This window comes from Xyrauchen texanus, chromosome 2 (assembly GCF_025860055.1).
Source record: "Xyrauchen texanus isolate HMW12.3.18 chromosome 2, RBS_HiC_50CHRs, whole genome shotgun sequence".
NCBI lineage: Eukaryota > Metazoa > Chordata > Actinopteri > Cypriniformes > Catostomidae > Xyrauchen > Xyrauchen texanus.
The window spans coordinates 22,557,814-22,579,855 of NC_068277.1; the positions used below are offsets into that span (position 1 = coordinate 22,557,814).

Here is a 22,042-nt window from a genome sequence, read left to right on the forward strand (position 1 = left end):
TCATGGAATACTGAAATCCCGTGACTCCGCCTCACCGCACGAGTACTCAACAAACGATGATATAATCAGCCGGAATAGTTGGCTATACGTTATATATCTACGTTTTGTGTAGCCTGAGATTGTGATATTTTATATACTTCGATACAGAGTAGAATATTTCAATTTATCTAGAAACAGAATGAAACGGAAAGGCAAACAATCCTGATTTTGCTATGAGCTAGTCAGAATGACTTGACAGATTCCAGGATTACTGTACGCACCGTGACGTCACAAAGGCTTACCAAGCATTTGGGGAACTAAACTATGAAAGAGCAATAGGACAATTACTATGCGTCAGATTAAACAGTAGGGTTTACATGGGACTTTAGTTTGGACTTCTTATATACTGGCACTAGATTCAGATTCAAATAGCTTTATTGGCATGGTAAAAGCAAAGCTTTACATTGCCAAAGCATGGTAACATTAACTATGCATACATACACATTTACACACATATTTATGCATTTAAAGGAACAGATGTTAAAATACAATAATAAAAAAAATGGAATAGTAAAAAGTGTAAATAAAAGCTGTCAGTTCTATGTTTCCATTGAACTGGCATAGTGTTTCGGTTATTGTTCGGTGTGGTCGTGTTCCACTGGTTGTCCTTTTGTCATAGCAGGACTTTACATATCTCGCAGCCAGGTTTTGGTTTGCTGGATTTTCTCCAAGTAGGTATGAAAGTTTGTCTTTGTGTTGAATCTGATTAAAGTCTTTTTGATGGGTGGTGAAGTGGGGGAAAATTGTTTCCCTAATTTGTGCATAACTAGTGCATGATGTTAAAAAGTGCAGTTCTGTTTCCATTTCATTTAGTGGGGACTGAATGTCTTTTGGCAGCCAGGTCTGTCTGTGTCTGCCCGTCTCTATGGTGAGGTTATGTTCACTGTGCCTGTTCATGGTCAGGACTTTTCTTTGTTTGGGGTCATTGATTGTGCTCAAGTATTCTGTCCTTTTATATTCTCTGTTTAGGGACAGATAGCATTCCAATTTACTTTGTTGGGCTGTTACTTCTGTCCAATGTTTAAATAATTTGATTTGGTCTAGCTGTTGTTTTGTTCTGGGTTTAGCTGGATATGTTTTGGATTGTATTGTCTGTTATAAATCCCCATTCACACCGCAAGCGGCGCCCACGCAATGAAGCACCACAATGCCATTCATTTTCGATGAGTGCGACACAAGCTATTGTGGGGAGGGACAAGACAAGTTGGGAAAATTTTAACTTTTTGCAAATGATGAGCTACATTCACGAACATTATACATTAGATATTTCAGTTTTATCTTCTGTTAATGCCTGATCTTCTGTAAAGCTGCTTTCAAAATATGTGTGTTGTTAAAGGCACTATACAAATATAAATGTCTTGACTTAACTCAGAAGATCTCTGCGAGGAGCTTCCAATGTCGACCCTGCAGGCTCGACTCGGCGCTCAGAACCGAGCCGCCGCGCGCCTTCCGTTCGCCAGCGCAGGAAAAGCGCCGCTTCAAAGGCTGCCAGAACCGGTGATAGAAGCGACTGCCTCGCCGAGCCTCTCTCTCAAGCATCGCTCTCACCCTCCCCGCCCCGGACGCCGCGAGTTGCCGCCCAGCGGCCGCACTGCTGCCATCTCGGAGGACGAGGCGGAGGATAAGGGCTGTTCCATCATGGCTTCGGACAGCGAGGAGTGGTCAGGCTCCCACGCTCCTCCTCGGCCCAGGAATCCAGCAGGACCAGCGCCCGAGTCGAAGGGGAACTGACACGCCTCCTCACACAGGCCGTCGACCGCCTCGGGCTCGAGTGGTCACCGCCCCTGAGCAGGCTCCCAACAGACTCGACGGCTGCTTTCTTCAGAGCCGTCGCCGCGCAACACCCGCGGCCCGGGCCGCTCCCATCCTGCCGGAACTCCACACTCAAGGGCTACTCCTCCATCCCCCCGGTCGAGGATTCGGTGGCAGCACACCTTTGCCCGCCCTCCGCGAGATGCCGGTCTAAGCCAGTGCTCCCGTCTAAGGCCTGCAGAGCGACTTCCGCCTATGTTGGCGCGCCTATTCCGCCGCCCGGCCAAGCGCATCTGCTCTGCACTCCATGGCCGTCTTACAGATCCTCCAAGCGGACCTTCTTCGGGAGTGGGATGAGAAAGGCAGGCACCCAGAGGCTGTTACAGATCTAAGAAGCGCGACGGACCTCGCCCTTCACGCCACCAAAGCTGCAGCCCAAGCTCTAGGGAAGTGCATGGCCTCGCTGACTGTGACCGAGAGACATCTGTGGCTAATGCTAGCCGACATGGGAGAAGCAGAGCGCTCCACGTTCCTCAACGCACCGCTCTCTCCGACCGGTCTCTTCGGCTCCGCGGTGAGTTGCATTGTTGACCGCTTTTCAGAAGTCCAGAAAGCCACCCAAGCCATGAACCTCTTCCTGTCGCGCTAGCTCCTCTGCAGGCCGCCCACGTGACCAGCCTCCTGCACGAGCCTCTTCACAGCGCCCAGCTCAACAAAGTCAGACTTCTCAGCGTCGACAAGGCGGCCGCCCTCGATCGCGCTCAGACAGCCGCCGCAGACCGCCGCCCCCCCGCAGGCCTCGGTCTAAGGTTGCGCTGAAACCTGAGCAACCGAAGTCCTCCTAGCCTTGTTGAAAAAACGACGGCTCAGTCCCGCGCGGCGGACCACAGTCAAAGCTTCAGCCCCTGTCAGTCCCCTCTCTCAGGCTACTACAGTGGTGGATTCAGCAGCCAACAAGCCGGTGATACTGCCCGCTTGCCTGCACTCAAACGCCGTTTCACAGCGACCCAAAGAAATCTTGTAAAGAGCAAACATGCCTTATGTGTAGAAAATGTGCCCACAATCCAGTGTTCACCCCTACACACAAGCATTACACTTCCCGTGTTCCTATCAGAGCCCACTCACATAAAGCGGACACAGCCCGCTCGAGTGTTAGAGTCAATAAACGCGCCCACCGAATCTGTGCGCGCCCTTCTCTGGCCGCTCTGTCACACGACCAGCCTTATGTGTAGAAAATGTGCCCACAATCCAGTGTTCACCTCTACACACAAGCATTACACTTCCCGTGTCCCGATCAGAGCCCACTCACATAAAGCGGACACAACCCGCTCGAGTGTTAGAGTCAATAAACGCGCTCACGAATACGTCGCGCGCCCATTCTCTGCCCGCTCTGTCACACGGCCAGCAAACACTTCTCTGTATGTAAGTCCAGTGCCCGTGACTATGCTCGCGCATCACTTAACAGATGTGACTCTTTCCCCATTCACCTCAATCGGAAGTCACTCACAGAACAGCCTGTCCCTGCTGTCTGCGAGCAGTCATGCATAAGCACAGTAAGCGCTCACACATTCTGTTCAGCTGCTGTGTGCGGCAATCAGGCGATTTGGCCATTCACCCTCTAGCGTTATGCTTCAAAGCATGGGAAGCTATCCCAGGGATATCCAAATGGGTGTTAAGCACAATAAATCAGGGCTATTTGCTACAGTTCGATCGCCGCCCTCCCCGCTTCAGAGCTCGGCTCGAAACTATTGTGAACACGGAAGCAGCCTGCATGCTTCGTTCAGAAATAGCAAACCTTCTGTGCAAAAGGGCCATAGAGAAAGTGCCGCCTCGGGGTTTTACAGCCGTTATTTTCTTGTTCCCAAGAAAGACGGCGGCCTCAGACCAATATTAGATCTCAGGGGTTTGAACAAGGTGCTTGCAAAAAGACCGTTCAAAATGCTTACAATCAGGAAACTCCTCGCGCATATGCGCCAGGGGGACTGGTTTATCTCTCTCGATCTGAAAGATGCCTACTTTCAGATTCAGATAAATCCCGTCACAGGCCATTCTTGAGATTCGCCTCGACGGCCGGGTTTATCAATACACCGTCCTTCCGTTCGGCCTGTCTTTAGCACCCGTACTTTCACGAAGTGCATGGATGCGGCGCCGCACCCCTCGCGGAGTCAGGGCTTGCGAATTCTGAACTATTTGGATGACTGGCTGATTATGGCACAGTCACATACGGAGCTTCTGTCTCACAGAACAGTTCTCCTCAGCCATCTGAACAGTTTGGGTCTTGCAGTCAATTGGACCAAGAGCTCACTACAGCCCAGTCAGGCAATTTCCTTCCTTGGAATAGAACTAGACTCCGTGGCAATGACGGCTCGCTTATCTACACAGCGCGCCGTGTTCAGCGACTAGCCGCGTCCTTTCAGATGTACAGCCTCACGCCTCTGAAAAAATTTCAGAGAGTGCTAGGTTACATGGCCTCAGCCGCAGCAGTACTTCAGCTGGGTTTACTGCACATCGCTCGCTTCAGCATTGGCTAAACACCCGCGTCTCGCCGGGCTTGTGCCACAGGCCGCCAGCCGATCAAGGTGACTCAGACCTGTATTTCAGCTCTGCAGCCCTGGACAGTGGCCGAATGGTATCAGCGGGGAGTGACGATGGGAGCTGTATCTCGCCGAAAAGTCATCTCGACAGACGCGTCCAACACGGGTTGGGGCGAGGGCTCTCCGGTTTTTGGCCTATGGTCAGTTCAGGAAAAGCTCCTTCACATAAATTGTCTGGAAATGATAGCGGTCGAGTACGCCGCATGCGCTTTCTCCGGTCATTCAGGGTCACCACGTCCTGGTCCGTTCGGACAACAGATCTGTGGTATCCTACCTAAACCGTCAGGGTGGTGTCAGATCCAGGAACCTCTTCCATCTGACTAAACGCATACTGAGTTGGTCCCAGTGCCACCTGCGCTCACTGAGGGCGACGCACGTGCCAGGCCACCTGAACGACGGCCCAGACAGACTGTCCAGAGACAATATTCCTCCAGGGGAATGGTCCCTGCACGCTCAAACAGTCCAGAAGTTATGGCGCATATTCGGCAGAGCAGAGATAGACCTCTTGCGTCAGAAGAGAACTCTCACTGCCTAATAGTTTTCTCGAGCGAGGACGCCGCTGGCCCAGGACTGGCCCAACCGCCCGCTTTACGCCTTCCCTCCCGCCTCGCTATTGCCACAGGTAATGCAGAGGATCAGGGAAGCGGCCACTCGGTGCTCCTCATAGCCCGCGTTGGGAGAATCAGACATGGTTCCCGGAGCTTACGCAGCTGTCACTGACAGCGCCGTGGCCCATCCCAGTGAGAGCAGATCTCCTCTCTCAAGCTCGCGGCACGATCTGGCTTCCCCACCCAGAGCGCTGGGCGCTGCACGCGTGGGTGATCAACGACTACCCGTCGCTCTGCCAGAAGGGGTAATAAACACCATCATACACGCTAGAGCCCCTTCCATGAGAAGACTCTATGCGTCAAAATGGTCTGTGTTTTCAAAATAGTGCACAGACAGAGACCTGGACCCATGGACATGTGGGGTGTCGTCGCTGCTCGTGTTTTTACAAGAGCTGCTGGATAAGGGCAGATCCCCATCCACGCTCAAAGTGTATGTGGCGGCCGTCGCGGCGTTCGCTGAACCCCTGCACGGCCAGTCACTGGGAAAAAACGAGCTGGTCATCCGCTTCCTCAAGGGAGCTAGAAGGATGAACCCCCAGCGCTCCCATCGGTTCCTATCTGGGATATTTCTATAGTTCTCGAAACTATGAAAGCCCCACCTTTCGAACCGCTTCAATCCGTGGATTTGAAATACCTTTCACTCAAAACCATTTTTCTGACTGCCCTGTCATCAGTCAAATGTGTGGGAGACCTTCACGTGCTGTCTGTCAGCGCTGCGTGTCTTGAATTTGGACCAAGTGACTCCAAGGTCATTTTATAGCCTAGACACGGCTATGTTCCCAAGGTGATCGGTACTCCTTTCAGAGCACAGGTCATTTCCCTATCGGCGCTGCCAGCATCCAATAGCGAATGCGACGCCAATCTCCTTTGCCCAGTCAGAGCACTGAGATTGTATACTGCGCGCTCCGCCTCTTTCAGACGCTCTGAGCAGCTTTTCGTTTCGTTCGGAGGGCGCACCAAAGGTCTCGCCGCCTCGAAACAGACACTGTCTAGATGGATAGTGGACGCTATTGCTGCCGCGATACGTGTCAAAAGACCTGCCATGCCCGTTGGGCATTAGGGCTCACTCCACTAGAGGCATGGCCTCATCGTGGGCATGGTCCAGCGGGATTTCCATTCACGACACATGTGTGGCAGCGGGCTGGGCTTCCCTCCACCTTTGTCAGATTTTACAATCTGGAAGTGCCCGCCCTGCAGGCAAAACTACTAGCGGTTTAATACGCTACAGCTCCCCTGGTGAGCTGCACTGATGGGACTCATTCCACACAGACCGGCACCGCCGCTCTGTCGCTCCCTTCCCACTATGTGCTTATGTATTACACACACACTGGCCCGCACTCGTGCCGGCCAAATATTATTTCCCCACTCACAAGGGCTCCCCGGTCCCCCACCCCGGGCTCATGCAGTGGATGCTTGGCGCGACGGCGTTGACAATGGGTTCCCGTGAGCGTAAGCTAGCTTACGCATATCTGAGAGAACCTCTCGTAAGAGAACGAATCGGTTACCTAACGTAACCTCGGTTCTCTCTAGATGAGGGAACGAGTATTAGCGTAGCCGCCGTGCTTCAGCGCCATGAGCTGACTTTCGCTTCATTCAATGAAAACCAGGGTTCCAGCCTACTGAACTACGCTTATATGCACTCTAGCCACGCCCATTTTGGCGGGCTTTGATGCAGTATATATATATATATATATATATATATATATATATATATATACATACATACATACATACATACATATATATACATATACACACACACACGTGGCCTTTGATCTGAGCCCGCTAAACGTGCCAGAACTGAACACCATTTTATAGGCCAGAGCGTTGCCCACAAGATGCCTCTATGTGCTAAAATGGAATATGTTCACTGATTGGTGTCTCACATGGCAAAGACCCAGTAAACTGCCCATACATGAAATTCTCATATTCCTTCAAGAGCGATTAGACACAGGACTCACTCCGTCAGTGCTCAAATTATGTGCCAACTATATCTGCATATCAGGCACCTGAAGCCGACGCCACTATGGCAAAAGTGATTTAATCATAAAGTTCCTTTGAGGAGCAAGACAATTAAATCCACTTTGGCTGGCTACATTCCCGACTTGCTACCTAACTTTTTTCTTAAAGTTAGGGCCCCCCTTCAAACCTTTGGACTCTTTGGAAGCATGCTCTCCATTAAGACCGCACTACTGCTGGCTCTGGCCTCAGTCAAACGGGTTGGTGACTTGCATGCACTATCAATTTACAGTTCATGTTTGGAGTTTGGCCCAGGTCTTTCAAAGCCACTGTCTAACCCAGAAAAGGCTATGAGCCTAAGGTTATAAGCCAACCATTCATTCTGAGTGCTCCCCCCTGGCCCAACATGAGGGTCACTCACTAGCAGCATACTCATGTCATGTTTCCTCTCTGGAAGGTTATGGCGTGTAATGCGGCGTAATGGGACTCTGTTCCCCATATGTGTTAGCAAACGCAATTTCAAGTGTACTCAGTACTCAGAAAATTCTGAGGAATGGTGTTTGCACGCCTGCTTTTATAGCAAAAGGGCAGGACTCAAACACCATAGCCAATATTAGAATATTTGTGTTATTGTAGAGAGGTTTCAGCTAGGTCATGTGGAAGGACACTCCCCATATGCGTTAATAATTGCAATGTCTCGTTCCCTTTGTCTCAGGGAAACGAGGTTACGTACGTAAAAGAGACGTCTTGTTTAATGATATGATGCATTAAGCAGTGCTGTAGGTTAGAGGCAAAAGAACACATTTCTTGTCAAATTAGTATGATGTCTTAGTTTTATCTGCAGTATCATCTGTAAACAGCATTTCAAATGCTACTATGGCCAATTGAGCAGTCCACCAATAATGTTAGAGCAGCAGCAGTAGGAACGCCCACCAATGACACAGATCACAATGTCTAGCGACATGCCGCCTGTGGTGTGAACGGGTTTAAGACCAACTGGCTGAGGGGGATTCTCTCTGGGGTCAGCTCTTTGTATCTTGGGGCTTTGTGGCATATACTGGCACTATATGTATCAGTAAAACTTTCTACACCAAAAAATGTATTTCATGATAGATATTCGATGAAATACATCTTTAACAATAGCCTTCCCAGTGCCATCTTCCATCATCTGTATGAAGACAATTGGCATGTTCTCAAAACAAACATCTCCCTTCATTAACAAATCTAAGTAATAATGGCAGATTGTGAGAGTAATGCAAGGAGTCATTGGGTTCTTTGGAAAGTTTTTTTGTGCTTCCTGTATTTCCTTTTTTTTTTTTTAAATCACTGTGGCTGATTTCCATGTTAACCACACAACTTCAGAATATTCATTTTGAAACAAGTGAAAAAACCTGAAGGCAACAAGCATAATAATTTTTTCACTCTTTTCTTGCAGGCACAAGTCTGTAATGACTCATATTAATTCAGAGGTGGACCTCAAATCTATTTCCATCTATTTCAATTTTGTCTTATCTATAAACATTGCTTTTGTTTGTATAACCTTCTGTAATTTGTCAGGTTAATATAGTCAGAATAAATAACATTTTTTATTTACCACGCCTTATTATATTAGTTTTTTTGCACAAAAACAGTCATACATTTGTAAAACATGATAATTTTCCACCCTCATTCTAACCCTCTGTCAGAAATCTCCCTATTATTATTGGCTCTCTGCTCTTGACTGACCTGCTTTCTCTCCTTGCCATCGACTACAGGAGTGATTAAAGGCAAAGTAGTATTGCTACATGTATTGCTGTGGAGGCGGTCTTATGCAAATGTATTCCACAGTGTGACATCACAATATGGAGGAAGTAGAGAACAAATGACCCATAGTGTTAATGCAAAATTCACCATGCCAATGTAATACTATCTATGGGAATATGTGGTATTCTTACTTTATCCCATAGTGGGGTATATATTGTTAAATTGTCAAATCCAAACAGTTCATTACAATTTCTCCAACACCTACAGTATATGAGTGGACTATAATTGGGTTTTTAGACCATTTACACACTTCCTTTTGGGATTCGATGTACAAAATGTACTTTAATGGAATATTCATCATTTGTAGTTCTATATGTACCCAAGAAGGGAAAGTATCATTCATATTAAACTAATATAAAATATTATGAAGCTGACATGGAAAATTGCACAATTTAAAATTAGGTACATTTAAACCACCCTTTTAATATGGGGATTTTATTATTGACAGTAAGTTATCTATATATACATTATAACTTTAGAGCATTTGTGAGTTTGTCTCAGTAAGCAAGCAAAAGGCAAAGAGAAACCAATGCATAAAGGGAAAACCCATACCCCTGTGGTCAGCCAGGAAAGAATGAAACTTCAGAAAAGGCACTATAAATAACTATACCATTTTCAGTTTCAATTCAAGCTTCTTTACATAAATTTTCTAGGAATGATGACTCGAGTTCCTGCACTGATGCAAGCTTTTGTAAGGTAAAGGACAAATTATGGAGGAAAATGTCTAGTGGATGCTTGAGGACAGTGTTGATAGATCTTGAGAAGGTTAAAAGCAAGAACAGGACAACAGTCTGCAGTTAGTTCAGTTGGGACTGGGAGGGAATCCAAATTACCGGCTATACACCGTATACTGTAACTATAGCTAAAGAGGATCTTCATTGCTAATGAAGATCAGAGGTTATGTACAATGGAAAAAAAGGATAATATCTAGTAATGAGAAATCAAAGCAGTCAGTTAAAATGTGAACAGAGCAGCAGGCCTGAACATTAGAGATTAGCCAAAAGAGTGGAGTGTGTTTCCTGTGTACTTAAACCTGATGCAACACTGACTGAAGAGTAGTAGCCTGCAATGAACAGAAGACATGTCTGCTTATGAGCAAGTGTGTACTGTTCTGTTGTGTTTATCTGCCTTTCAAACTTTATGTACTAAAATATCATGAAATTATTTTCATTACCATGTCACATCTTGTGGAAGTTGTCTGGTGATAATGTTTCGTTATTACTAACTAAATCATGAAGAAGGACTAAAAATATTGGTTAACTTTGAATTCTGACCTTTAGCCTCCTCCTTTATTATTCAGTGTTGTGAATTGTGACATGAGGGCGATGACCTTTTTCCTTGATCATATGCAGTTCTTTAGAAAACTTTTGTGCCTACTTTTTTTATTTTTATTCTAGAACCAACTATTTTTATTCCAACAATTTATTCTAGACAAAATATGTGTAATAATAGCCAATATGACTATTTATACTTTTGCGCAATCTTGCAAAAGCGCGTGATAAATATTTTTGAGTAATCGCCAAACATAAACTTGAATATTAATAGTAGTTTGTTGGGAGAGACAAAAACAAATGTTGGCCCAAATTTCTATAAATTGTAAGACTCTGGTATGCACCGTGTTCTCAGAGAGCAATCAGCGAGATCCAACCCAAATCTGAGGAATTACATAGCTTTATTTGTAAAACATATTCCTAAATTGGGTTAAAATAGAGAGCAAAAGAAGTGCCAAAACTTGTAAAATTGTTTCAAGTGACCTGACTACAGGTAATTGTGTGTAATTGTAATCCGAGTCATTTTTAAGGGTCAGATCAGGTAGTAGTAGTAATGCCTTAAAGAATTTTCACTTTTACAGTCTAGGAGATACTGTTAGAATTTGTCATACTGTGAATTATTTGTATATTAATATTCATATTGATTAAAATTAAAGCACATAGATTTCAAAATGTACAGCCTTGGTTGAAATCTTGTTTCACACGCATCGCCTTCCCAATTCCATCTCCCTTAAGCATCCTCATGAAGGCAGTTTGCATATTCTCAAAGCCAATAGTGACCAATTCCTTCGTATTCAGCTTGCCCTGCAAGGAAAAGGTTGAACATATCTGATTATAAACACGAGCAGTAACAATAAGCAAAAACTTTATTTCTCATCTGCAGGTTGATTCTTCTAAACTAAAGTCAGTGTAATAGTAACTATATTATATCTCAGATTATGAGGTATTGAAAAGTTTTTATCATTAACTCATTAACTCAACTTTAATACATTTGGATAATTTCTAAAGTAACTTGCTCTTTCATCCATTGCAGCGTTCTCTTGTCTGGCTCTTTGTGTTTCCACTGTGCCACCATAAAGCCTTCTATCTTAAGTTGCTGAATAATTATCGTAAAGTGAGGATAAGGACCTATATGAGATAAAACAAACAGTTTCAATGGCCTAATGTTACATTACCCAGCTTGCATTTGTTCTCTAATTAAAAGGGATATTTAATGAGAAATTACTGGTGAATTCATGTCCTGGTACTGTGCGTCCTCTAGTGGTTGACATATGCAACTATTCAAAAGTATCATTGCTTCTGTAGCTAGTTATTACAATATTAAAAAATTACAAAATATTTTATTTGTTATTAAATACAATACAAATATTTGACATCAACCACTATAATCATAACTTCATTGGTCAGCATATAGTGCACAAAAATAATAATAATAAATAAAAATAAAATCCACATTGCCTTTGATAAATTGCCACAAGAATTCAGTGTCCATTAAAGTATTAAAGACATACTCATCTGTGGTGCTGTGTCATTGTATGTAGCTATTGCACCACAGACAGCAATACAGCCACCTGAATTCATATTGTTCAGTGCTGCAGTAAAGGGTCCTGCACCTTGAGAGTATAACAAAGAAAACACAAAGAGTGTTAGTTCCTTCTGTAGATATGTTAACTTAGCTTTTGTAAACATACATACACATTTTATTTTTATTTTTTTAATTACATACTCAAAGTAGCAGTCATATCCTTCAGGTGAAGCTTTCTTCAGTGCTTTCTCCAGTGAGGAGACAGTCTTGTAGTTGAACGTCTGTCAAAGCCCGGCTCTTTCAGGTATGCTACCTTGTCATCACTACCAGCTGAACCCTCAACCTTGGAGCCTTTGATCTAGCAGATTTGACCCACCAATGCACCTATATTAGGGCCCTTAATCTTCCTAGCACTGATTAACAGTGCTCTCCAGGATGAAATAGTTGGAGATGACATGGCTCAGAGGTGGAATTCTCAACTACCCTGTACCCTCCAACAGACATTGAATGGTCTTGACGTTTGGGTAGAGGAGCACAAAATGAAACTCAACCAAAGAAATACAAGGTTTTACATGTGACTAGTTTGAGACAGGTACCGGCTTGGCCATTACTCTTTATTGAACAGAACGTCTTGGAAGTCTGTGACATTGTTAAAGTTCTGGGGGTCACCATTCAGAGTGATTTGAGATGGGATAGTCAAGTGGATCACATGTTAACCTCGGCCAACAAAAATATTTTGTTTTCCATCGGTTAAAGAAATGTGGTGTCCGAGACCCTGAACTGGTTACCATCTATACAGGATATGTGCGCCCTGTGCTGGAGTATGCAGTTCCTGTTTGGCACAGTTATTTGACTGCAAATCAAGTTAAAAGGCTGGAAAGTGTGCAGAAACAGGTCTGTAAAATTATACTTGGTCAAAGGTATCTAGGGTACTCAGATGCTCTCTGTCTCCTTGGACTGTGCACTCTAGCAGAGAGACGAATTCAAGCCTGTCTTGACTTTGCCAGAAAGCTATTCAAGTCTAGTTTCAGAGACTGGCTACCCCCCTTCAGGGAGGAACTTACAGATCGCCAGACAAGCAACTCAAATAAACTGACAATTCCAAGATGTCGAACTGAGAGATATTGGAGATCACCCATTCCCTATATGTGCAGACTTCTAAATGATTGTAGATTTTAGAATTTATTTACAGAATTTGTAATGTGGGGGTATTTGATGTTAGATTAGAATTGGGTATATCTTAATACTGTATGTTTTTTTTATTGTATTTTGAATTGTTGTTTAACTAGTATTGACGTTTTATTGTAACGGAAAAATAATTCAGTGTTCTGCATTGAGGAACATCTTGAAGAACCTGTAATAATGCTGAAAAGTCAATAAATAAATTACAAAATAAATAAAAAATATTTTTTCCCCACTTTGAGTCTTTGTTTCATTGCCTTCTATTCAAACCTCTTCCTGTAAGTAGTGATTACTGTACTTTACCCAGACATCCCTAAGGAACCAAGGGCCATGTCTTTGGGCCATTCCGGTACTATTTGGGTCAAGATTGGCCCATCTGGGCCCTTTGCTCTGGTTACAGTGTGTGTCCTCCACCCACACTCAGCTAGCAAATAACATCCCTCAGGAAATGCTGGGTCCTTGCTCTGTAGCACCCTGCAACCAAACAATGAATTAGGATTTTGGTAAAACTGATAACTGTATTTGAATGAATATATTCTGGTATATGACACTGTATAATAAATGTAAATTAGATCATTTGCTTATTTTCTTGATTAAATGAAACACAAAAGTCATTTAGAGTCATGTCTAATGGAGTTATTCTAGTTAATGGAATGTGTTTCTCTGTGGCTCAAGATGTTTCACCATTCATCAAAGTGGCTTTATCAGTTTACATAAATGAAGCCACATGGATGAGTAATTTGTAGTTGCCGAGAATAACTATTCTAGACATTCTGTGAAGATCTGGATAACTGTGAATCTTTACAGAATCATTTGAGTAATGCAGGTCATTTTATTTCAAGAACCCTCTCTTTAATTTTTATCATTTATGGAAGGGTTTGACACCATTGATGTTCTTTGATGTGTTTGTGGTCAAAGGGACAATTCTGTCACACTTGTCCTTGCGTTGACTTTCTTTCTTCCACAGAAAACAAAATGAGATGTTAGGCAGAATGACAGCCTCAGTCACCATTCACTTTCATTGCATCTTTTACAATGAAAGTGAATAGTGACTGATGCTGTCAGTCCCTAACATTCTGCCCAACATCACTGCCTGGGTAGAGATGTTGCGTAAACTCATCCTTTCATGAATGTGCATTGGAGTGTGACCAGAAGTAAACAATTATGGTCGAAACATACTTCACGCAAGTACGCAAATGCAGACGTGAGTGCTTAGACAACGCATGGTCCTGTTGTACATATATTACATGCGCTCTTGTGTTTCTTTCGCGGTTACAAACCTCACATCACAAGGGGGCAATAACTTTTTTTAGGCATGACCACAAAACTGGATGTGGTAGATGAGTCAATAGTTGAGAAGTGAGGAGAGACATGGAGAAAAAAACTATTTGTTTGAATGGACTGGGGACAAAAAGTTGTATATATTTTTCAAAGAGATTCAACTCAAATTGCTGCCTGAGTCCGCCATAACAGTTGTTGATTGAAAGAAGAAAATCCACTCTAGCGCCCCTTGTGGCAATGCTGAGATGCAGCGTGAACTTGCATTGGGTTATGAATTGAGCGCTGACACATTTCCCATTGCAACGGCGTGTCAAATCGAGCTAGCGTAGCAAGGTGCGTCTGCGTTCCTGTACTTAAGTAGAGTAAGTTTGGGCCTTTATAGGACTTAAATATTGATTTGTTTCTCACCCAAAGCAATCATAACGCTTTAGAAGACATTAATTTAACCACTGAAGTCATATGGACTACTTTTACTGTGATTGTGCTTTTTGTAGCTTTAAAGTGCTAATAACATCCACTTGCATTAAATGGACCTACAGAATTGAGATATTGTTTTAAAAATCTTTGTTTGTGTTCAGCAGAAGCAGGAAAATCAAACACATCTTGGACGGCATAAGGGAGAGTAAATGATGAGAGAATTTAAATTTTTAGGTGAACTATTTCTTTAAAAGTACAAATATCCCATTTACACTCTCAGTTAATACAAAGTAAAAAAAAACTGCTTGCATAATAGTTCATTAGCAAAATGCTGTTGTTTAAAAAGAGTTTTAGATGAAGCACAGCCTGTCACACCACAGGACATGTCAACTTCCCAAGTATTTCACGTCAAATACACAAACATCCAAAAACACATTTTTATTGACTTAAATTACATTGCAAATTATCATCACTGAACTGATATTTGTGGGTAGATAGGCAATAACACCTTTGTTTACTTGTATACTTGCGCTTGTGAAAAACATGTACAGGTAAGTTAGGTTTGTACCGTTGGAAGCCTACCTTTTCTGCCGTTTGAGTAGAATCAAGGATAGCAAAGTTTCTCTTCTGTTATGCAATGGCTTTCAGTTTCAATAAATGCATCTATGATCAACATTTGCTTATTTCTAAGGTTGATGGGTGACATTCATAAGGAATGGTTAGGTATTGTTTCTATAGTATAGAAGGCAGCAACATGCAGAAGGTAATCTTGAGTTGGGAGTACAAAGAAGTGGTTTCGTGAACTCAAACCAGAAGCTTAACTAATGATGAATTAGGGTTGAAATTAGAACATTCGCACTCGTGAGGAAGTGTGTTAATATTGAGGTGCCATGTCACAAACATTGTGTGCTGTATCTCAAAATGTGTGCTGACAAGCCAGTATGTAAAGTTGAATATCCAAGATGTGTATCATTATAAATTAGCACAGCAAATGATCTTATATTATGGGTTGGTTTGTTTTGCTTCAATATTACTGAATGATGTCAGAAATGAAACAAGTATTATCTTTTTAAATTACAATGTCCAGTAATATACATTTAAAGCATGCTTTACACTCTGGTAAAATATTATAAATATTTAATTGCACTTTTATTTATTTTGAAGCACTGATTGTCATCACACTTCCTTTGACTTGTAGTAATGAGGGACATAGCCAAAAGTAGAAAAAAATAGAAAGAAAGTGTATTTCAAGCTCATCCATTTCATAACTACTCCAGTAGTTTTACTTAGTTACCTGAGATTATTAGAATTGCAAATATCATGTTTCTTTTATCAACATTCTGAAAGTGGATATATAGTAAAAAAGGATTTAAATATTGACCTGTTTCTCACCCAAAGCCATTGCATCACTTCAGAAGACATATTAAATCACTCAAATAGATTACTTTCATGCTGCATTTATGTACTTTTTGGAGCTTCAAAGGTCTGGTCACCATTCAAGTACATTGAAAGGTTATGCAGAGATGAGATATTCTTCTAAAAATCTTTGTTTGTGTTCAGCAGAAGAAAGTCAGTCATACACATCTGGGATTGCATGAAAAAAGTAAATTATGTGAGAATTTTAAATATTGGGTGAAGTATCCCTTTAACAATTAGGAGTTAGTCCTAAATGACTTGTAAGCATTGATACCCTATAACCATATTAAATCACACAAGGATTTAATTATTAGCGCACTTCATTGAAATGGGCCTTATAAATGAAAACTTTCAAATTCTGTTTCCTAAAACTTTTAAAAATCAATAGTTAATTCACAGTATCTGCTGCTGTTCATCATGATCCTGGTTTAAACAAACAAAAAAAAAATCATTTAATAACAGAATTTAGAAATTCAGAATCTTAATAATTTTGAACTAATTGAAGACTTTAAACAAGTTTATAAAAACAGGCTTACAATTTGAGAAAAGTATGTTATTTCTTTTCCGATTTACACATTTCTCTGTCCTAGGAAACACATAAAATGATAGTCATTTACAAAGAAATGCATTAAAGACTTTTATTTAGAAAACAAAATAAAGCACTTGACATTGAACAGTAAAACACACAACATGGAAAAGATTACTTATTAATGCAGAATTCCTAACAGAAGAGGCAGCATTGTTGTTACAAGGGCAAACTACTGAAAGACTTTAACAATAGCTTTCCCGATGTTTTCCCCTTGGAGCATCCCCATGAAAGCAGCAGGCATGTTTTCAAACCCATATGTAACATGCTCTCTACACTTGAGCTTTCCCTGTAAGCCACCGAATCACAAAACAACAGAAATGACACCATTAGCCAAAACCATCTACCCTTTGGTCTAGTCCATAAAAAATGCAAAACTTGAAAAAAGCCATGCACTAAATAATAAGCCAATATTGTTGAATGAAGCCAAGTGTTTCTAACTTGCCTCTTGCATCCAGGTCAACATTCGCCTTAGTGACTCTTCATTTTTATGCTCCCACCTGCCCACCAAGAAACCTTCCATTTTCAACTGCTTAAAAATCATGGGAAGGTGTGGATAAGGGCCTACAAAGATCAAAAACATAAACACATTATCACTGTAAATAGACAGTCTTGTGTATGATTCATTACTCCATTTATTATCCACTAATGGTGACTTGACATTTATTAGGATTTTGTTAGGTCATCACTATGAAGGTGCAGAAGCTCTGGTGCAAAGCCAATTTATTGAGCCCTCTTCAGGTCAACAGCAAAATGGCTATCGCACACGAGGTACAAACCGGTCTGAGGGATTGTGTCATTGTACAGTGATATTCCTCCACACACTGCAATTCGTCCAAAAGCCTTCATTTGTGAAATAGCAACACTTGAAAAATGACCACCCACCTGGAACCCAAACAAGTTTACAAAATAACTGAATAATCAGGATGATACTGTTTTATTTACATTAAAATCCAATTCTAATCTTAAAATCAGGCCCACTCAAATCTATTGATATTTTGAGAAGTAGTTTCATTATATACATTTCTTACATTCTCAAAGTAGCAGTCATATCCTTCAGGTGAAGCGTTCTTCAGTGCTTCCTCCAGTGAGGAGACAGTCTTGTAGTTGAACGTCTGGTCAAAGCCCAGCTCTTTCAGGTATGCCACCTTGTCATCACTACCAGCTGAACCCACAACCTTGCAACCTTTAAGTTTGGCAATCTGACCTGCTACAGAGCCCACTGCCCCTGCAGCTGCATTCACCAGTAAGGTTTCACCTGGTTTGATGGCACAGACTTCCTCCAAACCATAGAGTGCAGTCAGCCTGTGGAGCACAACTAATGTTATTTATGTAATGTACTAGGTTGAATAGGCAGATAGCCAGTTAGAGGCTACAAAAAAAAAAAGATTCAGTCTATTGTGCGACCAAATCCCATTAATAGCCAGAAAAAATAAAGGACTCATAAAGGAAACAAGCCTGAAATACATGTAATTATTTTGGGACTCTTATTTTGAGATGACAGAGAATTATATTTACATTTATGCATTTGGCAGACGCTTTTATCCGAAGCGGCTTACAGAGCCCTTATTACAGGGACAATCCCCTCGGAGCAACCTGGAGTTAAGTGCCTTGCTCAAGGACACAATGGTGGTGGCTGTGGGGTTTCAACCAGTGTCCTTCTGATTACTAGACTACCAGTTATGTGCTTATATATATGGAATTTATATATCACCAGGTGAGGTTTTTTATTATTATTCACCAGAAGGTTGGAGACATGATGTATGTGCCATTGGGCATGTTTCTATATAGTTGCATTTTTCTTTGCATGCTCTCACTTCAATTTAGAACACTAATCAAAATAGCAAAAATATGCATTGAAGTGATGATAAAAATATGAATGAATATTATCAATGACGAAAGATGTGGCTATAACAAATCCCCACAAGGTGTCAGTGATTGTTTTTATTTCACTTCTAGAGGCTGCGGTTATATTGGAATAAAAATAAATAATAAAAACTAACAGCATAGATGTTTTCCGATAAAAGTTCCAAAAACAACTATCGGCACAGATTTATCGGTAAAACCAATATACAAGTCTATCTATCATTAACACTTTTTAGAATATGTAGTGTCACAGGCAAAACTTTTTATAATTTTATGATGAACTGCCATAGTTTTCCAGATTGAGAAATTATTTCAATTATTTGATTCTGATTAAAGTTTGTGAAGTATATGTTTTAGTTAGAATATAAAATTCCCTCACAATTGTAAAAATGCCCCATAACATTAATTCAACAGACAAACATTGCCCCTTAATCCCTTAATAAAAAAAAAGCTAATTTCTGACATGGATGCGCGGTCATTTCCTATCTTTAAAACAGCTGCTGGCTGCCTAAAATGCATTGGTAAATTAGCCACTGAATAAGGCGGTTTCACTGTTGTGCCACAAATAAAAAGCAGAGTATACTTAGCCAAATAAAATAAAGGATATAAAAGGATTAAGGACATTTTAGCTGGAAGAGCTTGGCAAAACAAACGGCTTCCTTCTTTATATATTTTCTGCACTGCATTACTGATTTCGTTTTTTCCAGCTTTAGAGCTTGACATACTGTGCTGTTGAATTCTTCTCGTTTACCTAGTGCTTCTAACTGTGGACAGTCAGCAACAGCACAATCCATGAATGCATGCTAAAAGTGATCCAGAAAGAATCTCACCATCAAGCACATGTGGGTAACAAATGTTTGTTTAGTAAAGCTAAGAAAGTGAGTAATTTAAAAAACATGTCCACTTTTCCTGGAACTCAGCTGTAATCTATTCACAACATAATTGTTTCCCTTTCATAAGCACAGCTCAAACATCTGATAATAATACAAGCTGAACATTTAGCAGATTTGGAGTTTGTCCTACACTTTCATCTGAAATGGAACAAACACTTTTCTTTTTAAAATATTCCTGCTCTTAATGGTTCAAAAAAAGCAGTGAGTCTGTACCCTGGCATGCCTATGGCTCCGAGGGCATGGGAGAGGGGGACATCCTGAGGCCAGTCAGCCAAGACTCGTGTGATGTCACTCCCATCTGAAACTGTCTGTGTTCTCCATCCGCATCGACTAAGCACATGGCAGCCCACAGGAAATGATGGGTTATTGCTTTGAATCACCCTAAAATCAAAACAGCATAACAAGAGATTCGGAAAAATTAAACGAATAAAACAAACACACAGAGTGTGATTTAAAGAGCCTGCTGTATTTAAACCAGTCATGATGTATATAGTAAAAGCCCATTTATAATCAATCTACCTTTTGAAACGCATATAAAAATAAATGTTATATCAAATAATTCTGCAGGTATCAGTTTGCAACACAAACCCCTATAATTAAAGCTGCAATTGTAAAAGGCATTATCCCATTGTTGTGTGTGTCAAAAACAGATTCATGCATGATATAAACAGTCACTACTTTGAACAATGTGCCAGTCCCTAAACTGTATATTACAAAGTATTTAATCATGGGAGTGTAAATGAATCACAGAGGCGTTCTCTTTTCTACTATAACCAGATTGTTAGCAAGATGCCATTTTACACTGATTGGAGATTCAGGATTTCTATTGTAATGCTGGCGAATAGGAATAGACAGAATAAAACTGGTCTGAAGGTAAGGTAGATGTTAAGCAGCTGTTATGAGAGAGAGTGGCTAGTTCTCTTACTTGGCCACTTGAGTTCCGATCATCACGTCTCCAGGTTGCATTCGAACACGACTGAACGGTCTTCAATGATTTCAGAGGAAAAATTTACATTAAAAAATCTAACAAAGAATGATTTACAAACATGCAGGATCAGTCTGATTGTTTAAATACAGATATGTTAGTGCACCTGCTCATTAAAGCACTTCTCACTCACCTCATGTAAGGATCCACACTAAGGAACAGAGCCTCCAGAAGAACCTCTTTTAAAAAAAACAATAATAATAATAATAATAATTGTCATTTGGCATTCAACAGGGCAAAGAGAAACGAAGTAGAAGAAACGTATGAAATCTGAGAAGCACAAACCTCCATCTCTGGGCTCAGGGAGCTGCTCTTCATTCAGCTGGAAGTCGCTGACTTTGGGAAAGCCCTCAAAGTGCTGCTTCAGGACCCAAGATTTGGCTTGAAGAACCATGGCTCTTTGTTTGGAGCAACAATGGAAAATAAATGAAACAAATATTACATGCACGTTTCGACATATGCAAAGAAGAGTACTAGAAAAGATGTTAACTCTCTCCCTTTACAACACTAAAATTAACGGGAGGCCAACTTTCTTTACACCGTGCATCCATTCACAATTCATTTACATAAAAAAGCAGCGGTCGGAACAGTCGTGATAAGCACCACGATTTAATAATACTTTCCTAATACACATACCTGTCAACGTTGTGTCCACAAAGCTTTCTATTCTTCTATTATACTTACAGCACACAGTCGCAGTTGCAGTGAAAAGGCGTGTTCGACTTCATGCAGCGCTGGACTTGAAGCAGTGCATGGTGGTTAATTTATTGTTGAGAACATTCGACAAAAAAATAAAATAAATAAACGTACAGCACAAAATATCAACAACAACAATAACATTTATAAAAAACAACAATAAAAAAAAAAAAAATAAAATAAGAGGGCCATTATATCAAATAAAAAGGATCACACGAAGACTCCAAAAGCAGAGCAAATTCAACAGTCCTTATAGCTTTCTTATTAACAGTGTTATCACATTTAAATAATTTTCCATTTCTTTTAAGACGACAGATAAGATATGACGTTTACGGTTGGAAAATTCGACGTCACCGGCGCGTCACCGCCATCAAAGTACCGCGAGAGCGATTCGAGAGCAGCCGGCTTGTGCAGCATCTGCAGTTGTTCTAGGGTAGGGTTGCACCACTATGGCAAGCCCTTTTAACATTTAAAAGCAAAGTTTGACTATCCGGAATTAACATTGTAGATATCAACAACGTCTTTCTGACTAGTCGTAATTACATTTTGGATAGTTGGAATTGTCATTCAAGATATCTGTAACGTAACTGTGACCAGTCGAATCTACAGATAGAGATATCTGTAATTACATTTTGACTAGGCAGAATGAAAGTTACAGATATCTCAAATTTTAGATATCTCTAATCAAAATTCATTTCAAGATATCTATAAATTGATAATAGATATCTACAATTAAATTATGACTATCCCTAACTCCAGTTTGAGATATCTACAACGTTATTTTGACTAGTCATAATTCCAGTTACAGATATCTACAACATAATTTCAGCCTAGTCAAAACTTAATTTAAGATATCTGAAAAGGAACATGTAGATATCTTGAATTGAGGTGAATTAAAGATATCTTGAACTGGAGTTTATGACTAGTCAGAATCAAATTGTAGATATCACAAACTGGAATTACAGATATCTACAACTCAGTTGCAGATATCCATAATTCACATAGTGGATATCTGCAACTGAATTGTAGATATCTGTAATGATAAACCCCATACAAATGAATGGCAAAAGTGACGTCATTTGTCCTAGGAAGAATGTCTTTGTGGATATCTGAAATGACAATTATGGATAGGAAGAATGTAGTTTCGGATATCTGAAAAGTTCTTTTTG

The 22,042-nt window shown here is 41.2% G+C and overlaps 1 protein-coding gene and 1 pseudogene across 2 annotated transcripts; both read right to left on the bottom strand.

Annotated features, from left to right (window-relative positions):
• Positions 1–10,692: 10,692 nt before the first annotated feature.
• Positions 10,693–12,008, bottom strand: LOC127655091 (prostaglandin reductase 1-like; annotated as a pseudogene).
• A 4,469-nt stretch (positions 12,009–16,477) lies between these two features.
• Positions 16,478–20,916, bottom strand: LOC127660755 (prostaglandin reductase 1-like). Of its 2 annotated transcripts, none has more exons than XM_052151161.1 (9): positions 20,862–20,916; positions 20,463–20,575; positions 20,311–20,356; positions 20,118–20,177; positions 19,406–19,573; positions 17,465–17,738; positions 17,213–17,318; positions 16,879–16,997; positions 16,478–16,722 (listed from the first exon to the last, which is right to left on the bottom strand). In XM_052151161.1, exons 1-9 carry the CDS (start codon positions 20,903–20,905, stop codon positions 16,606–16,608), a joined length of 1,047 nt encoding a protein of 348 aa, XP_052007121.1. In that variant the 5' UTR covers positions 20,906–20,916; the 3' UTR covers positions 16,478–16,605. The 2 variants fall into 2 exon arrangements, with proteins under 2 accessions (XP_052007121.1, XP_052007130.1); XM_052151170.1 differs by having other exon boundaries at positions 20,814–20,905.
• Between the last annotated feature and the right edge of the window lie 1,126 nt (positions 20,917–22,042).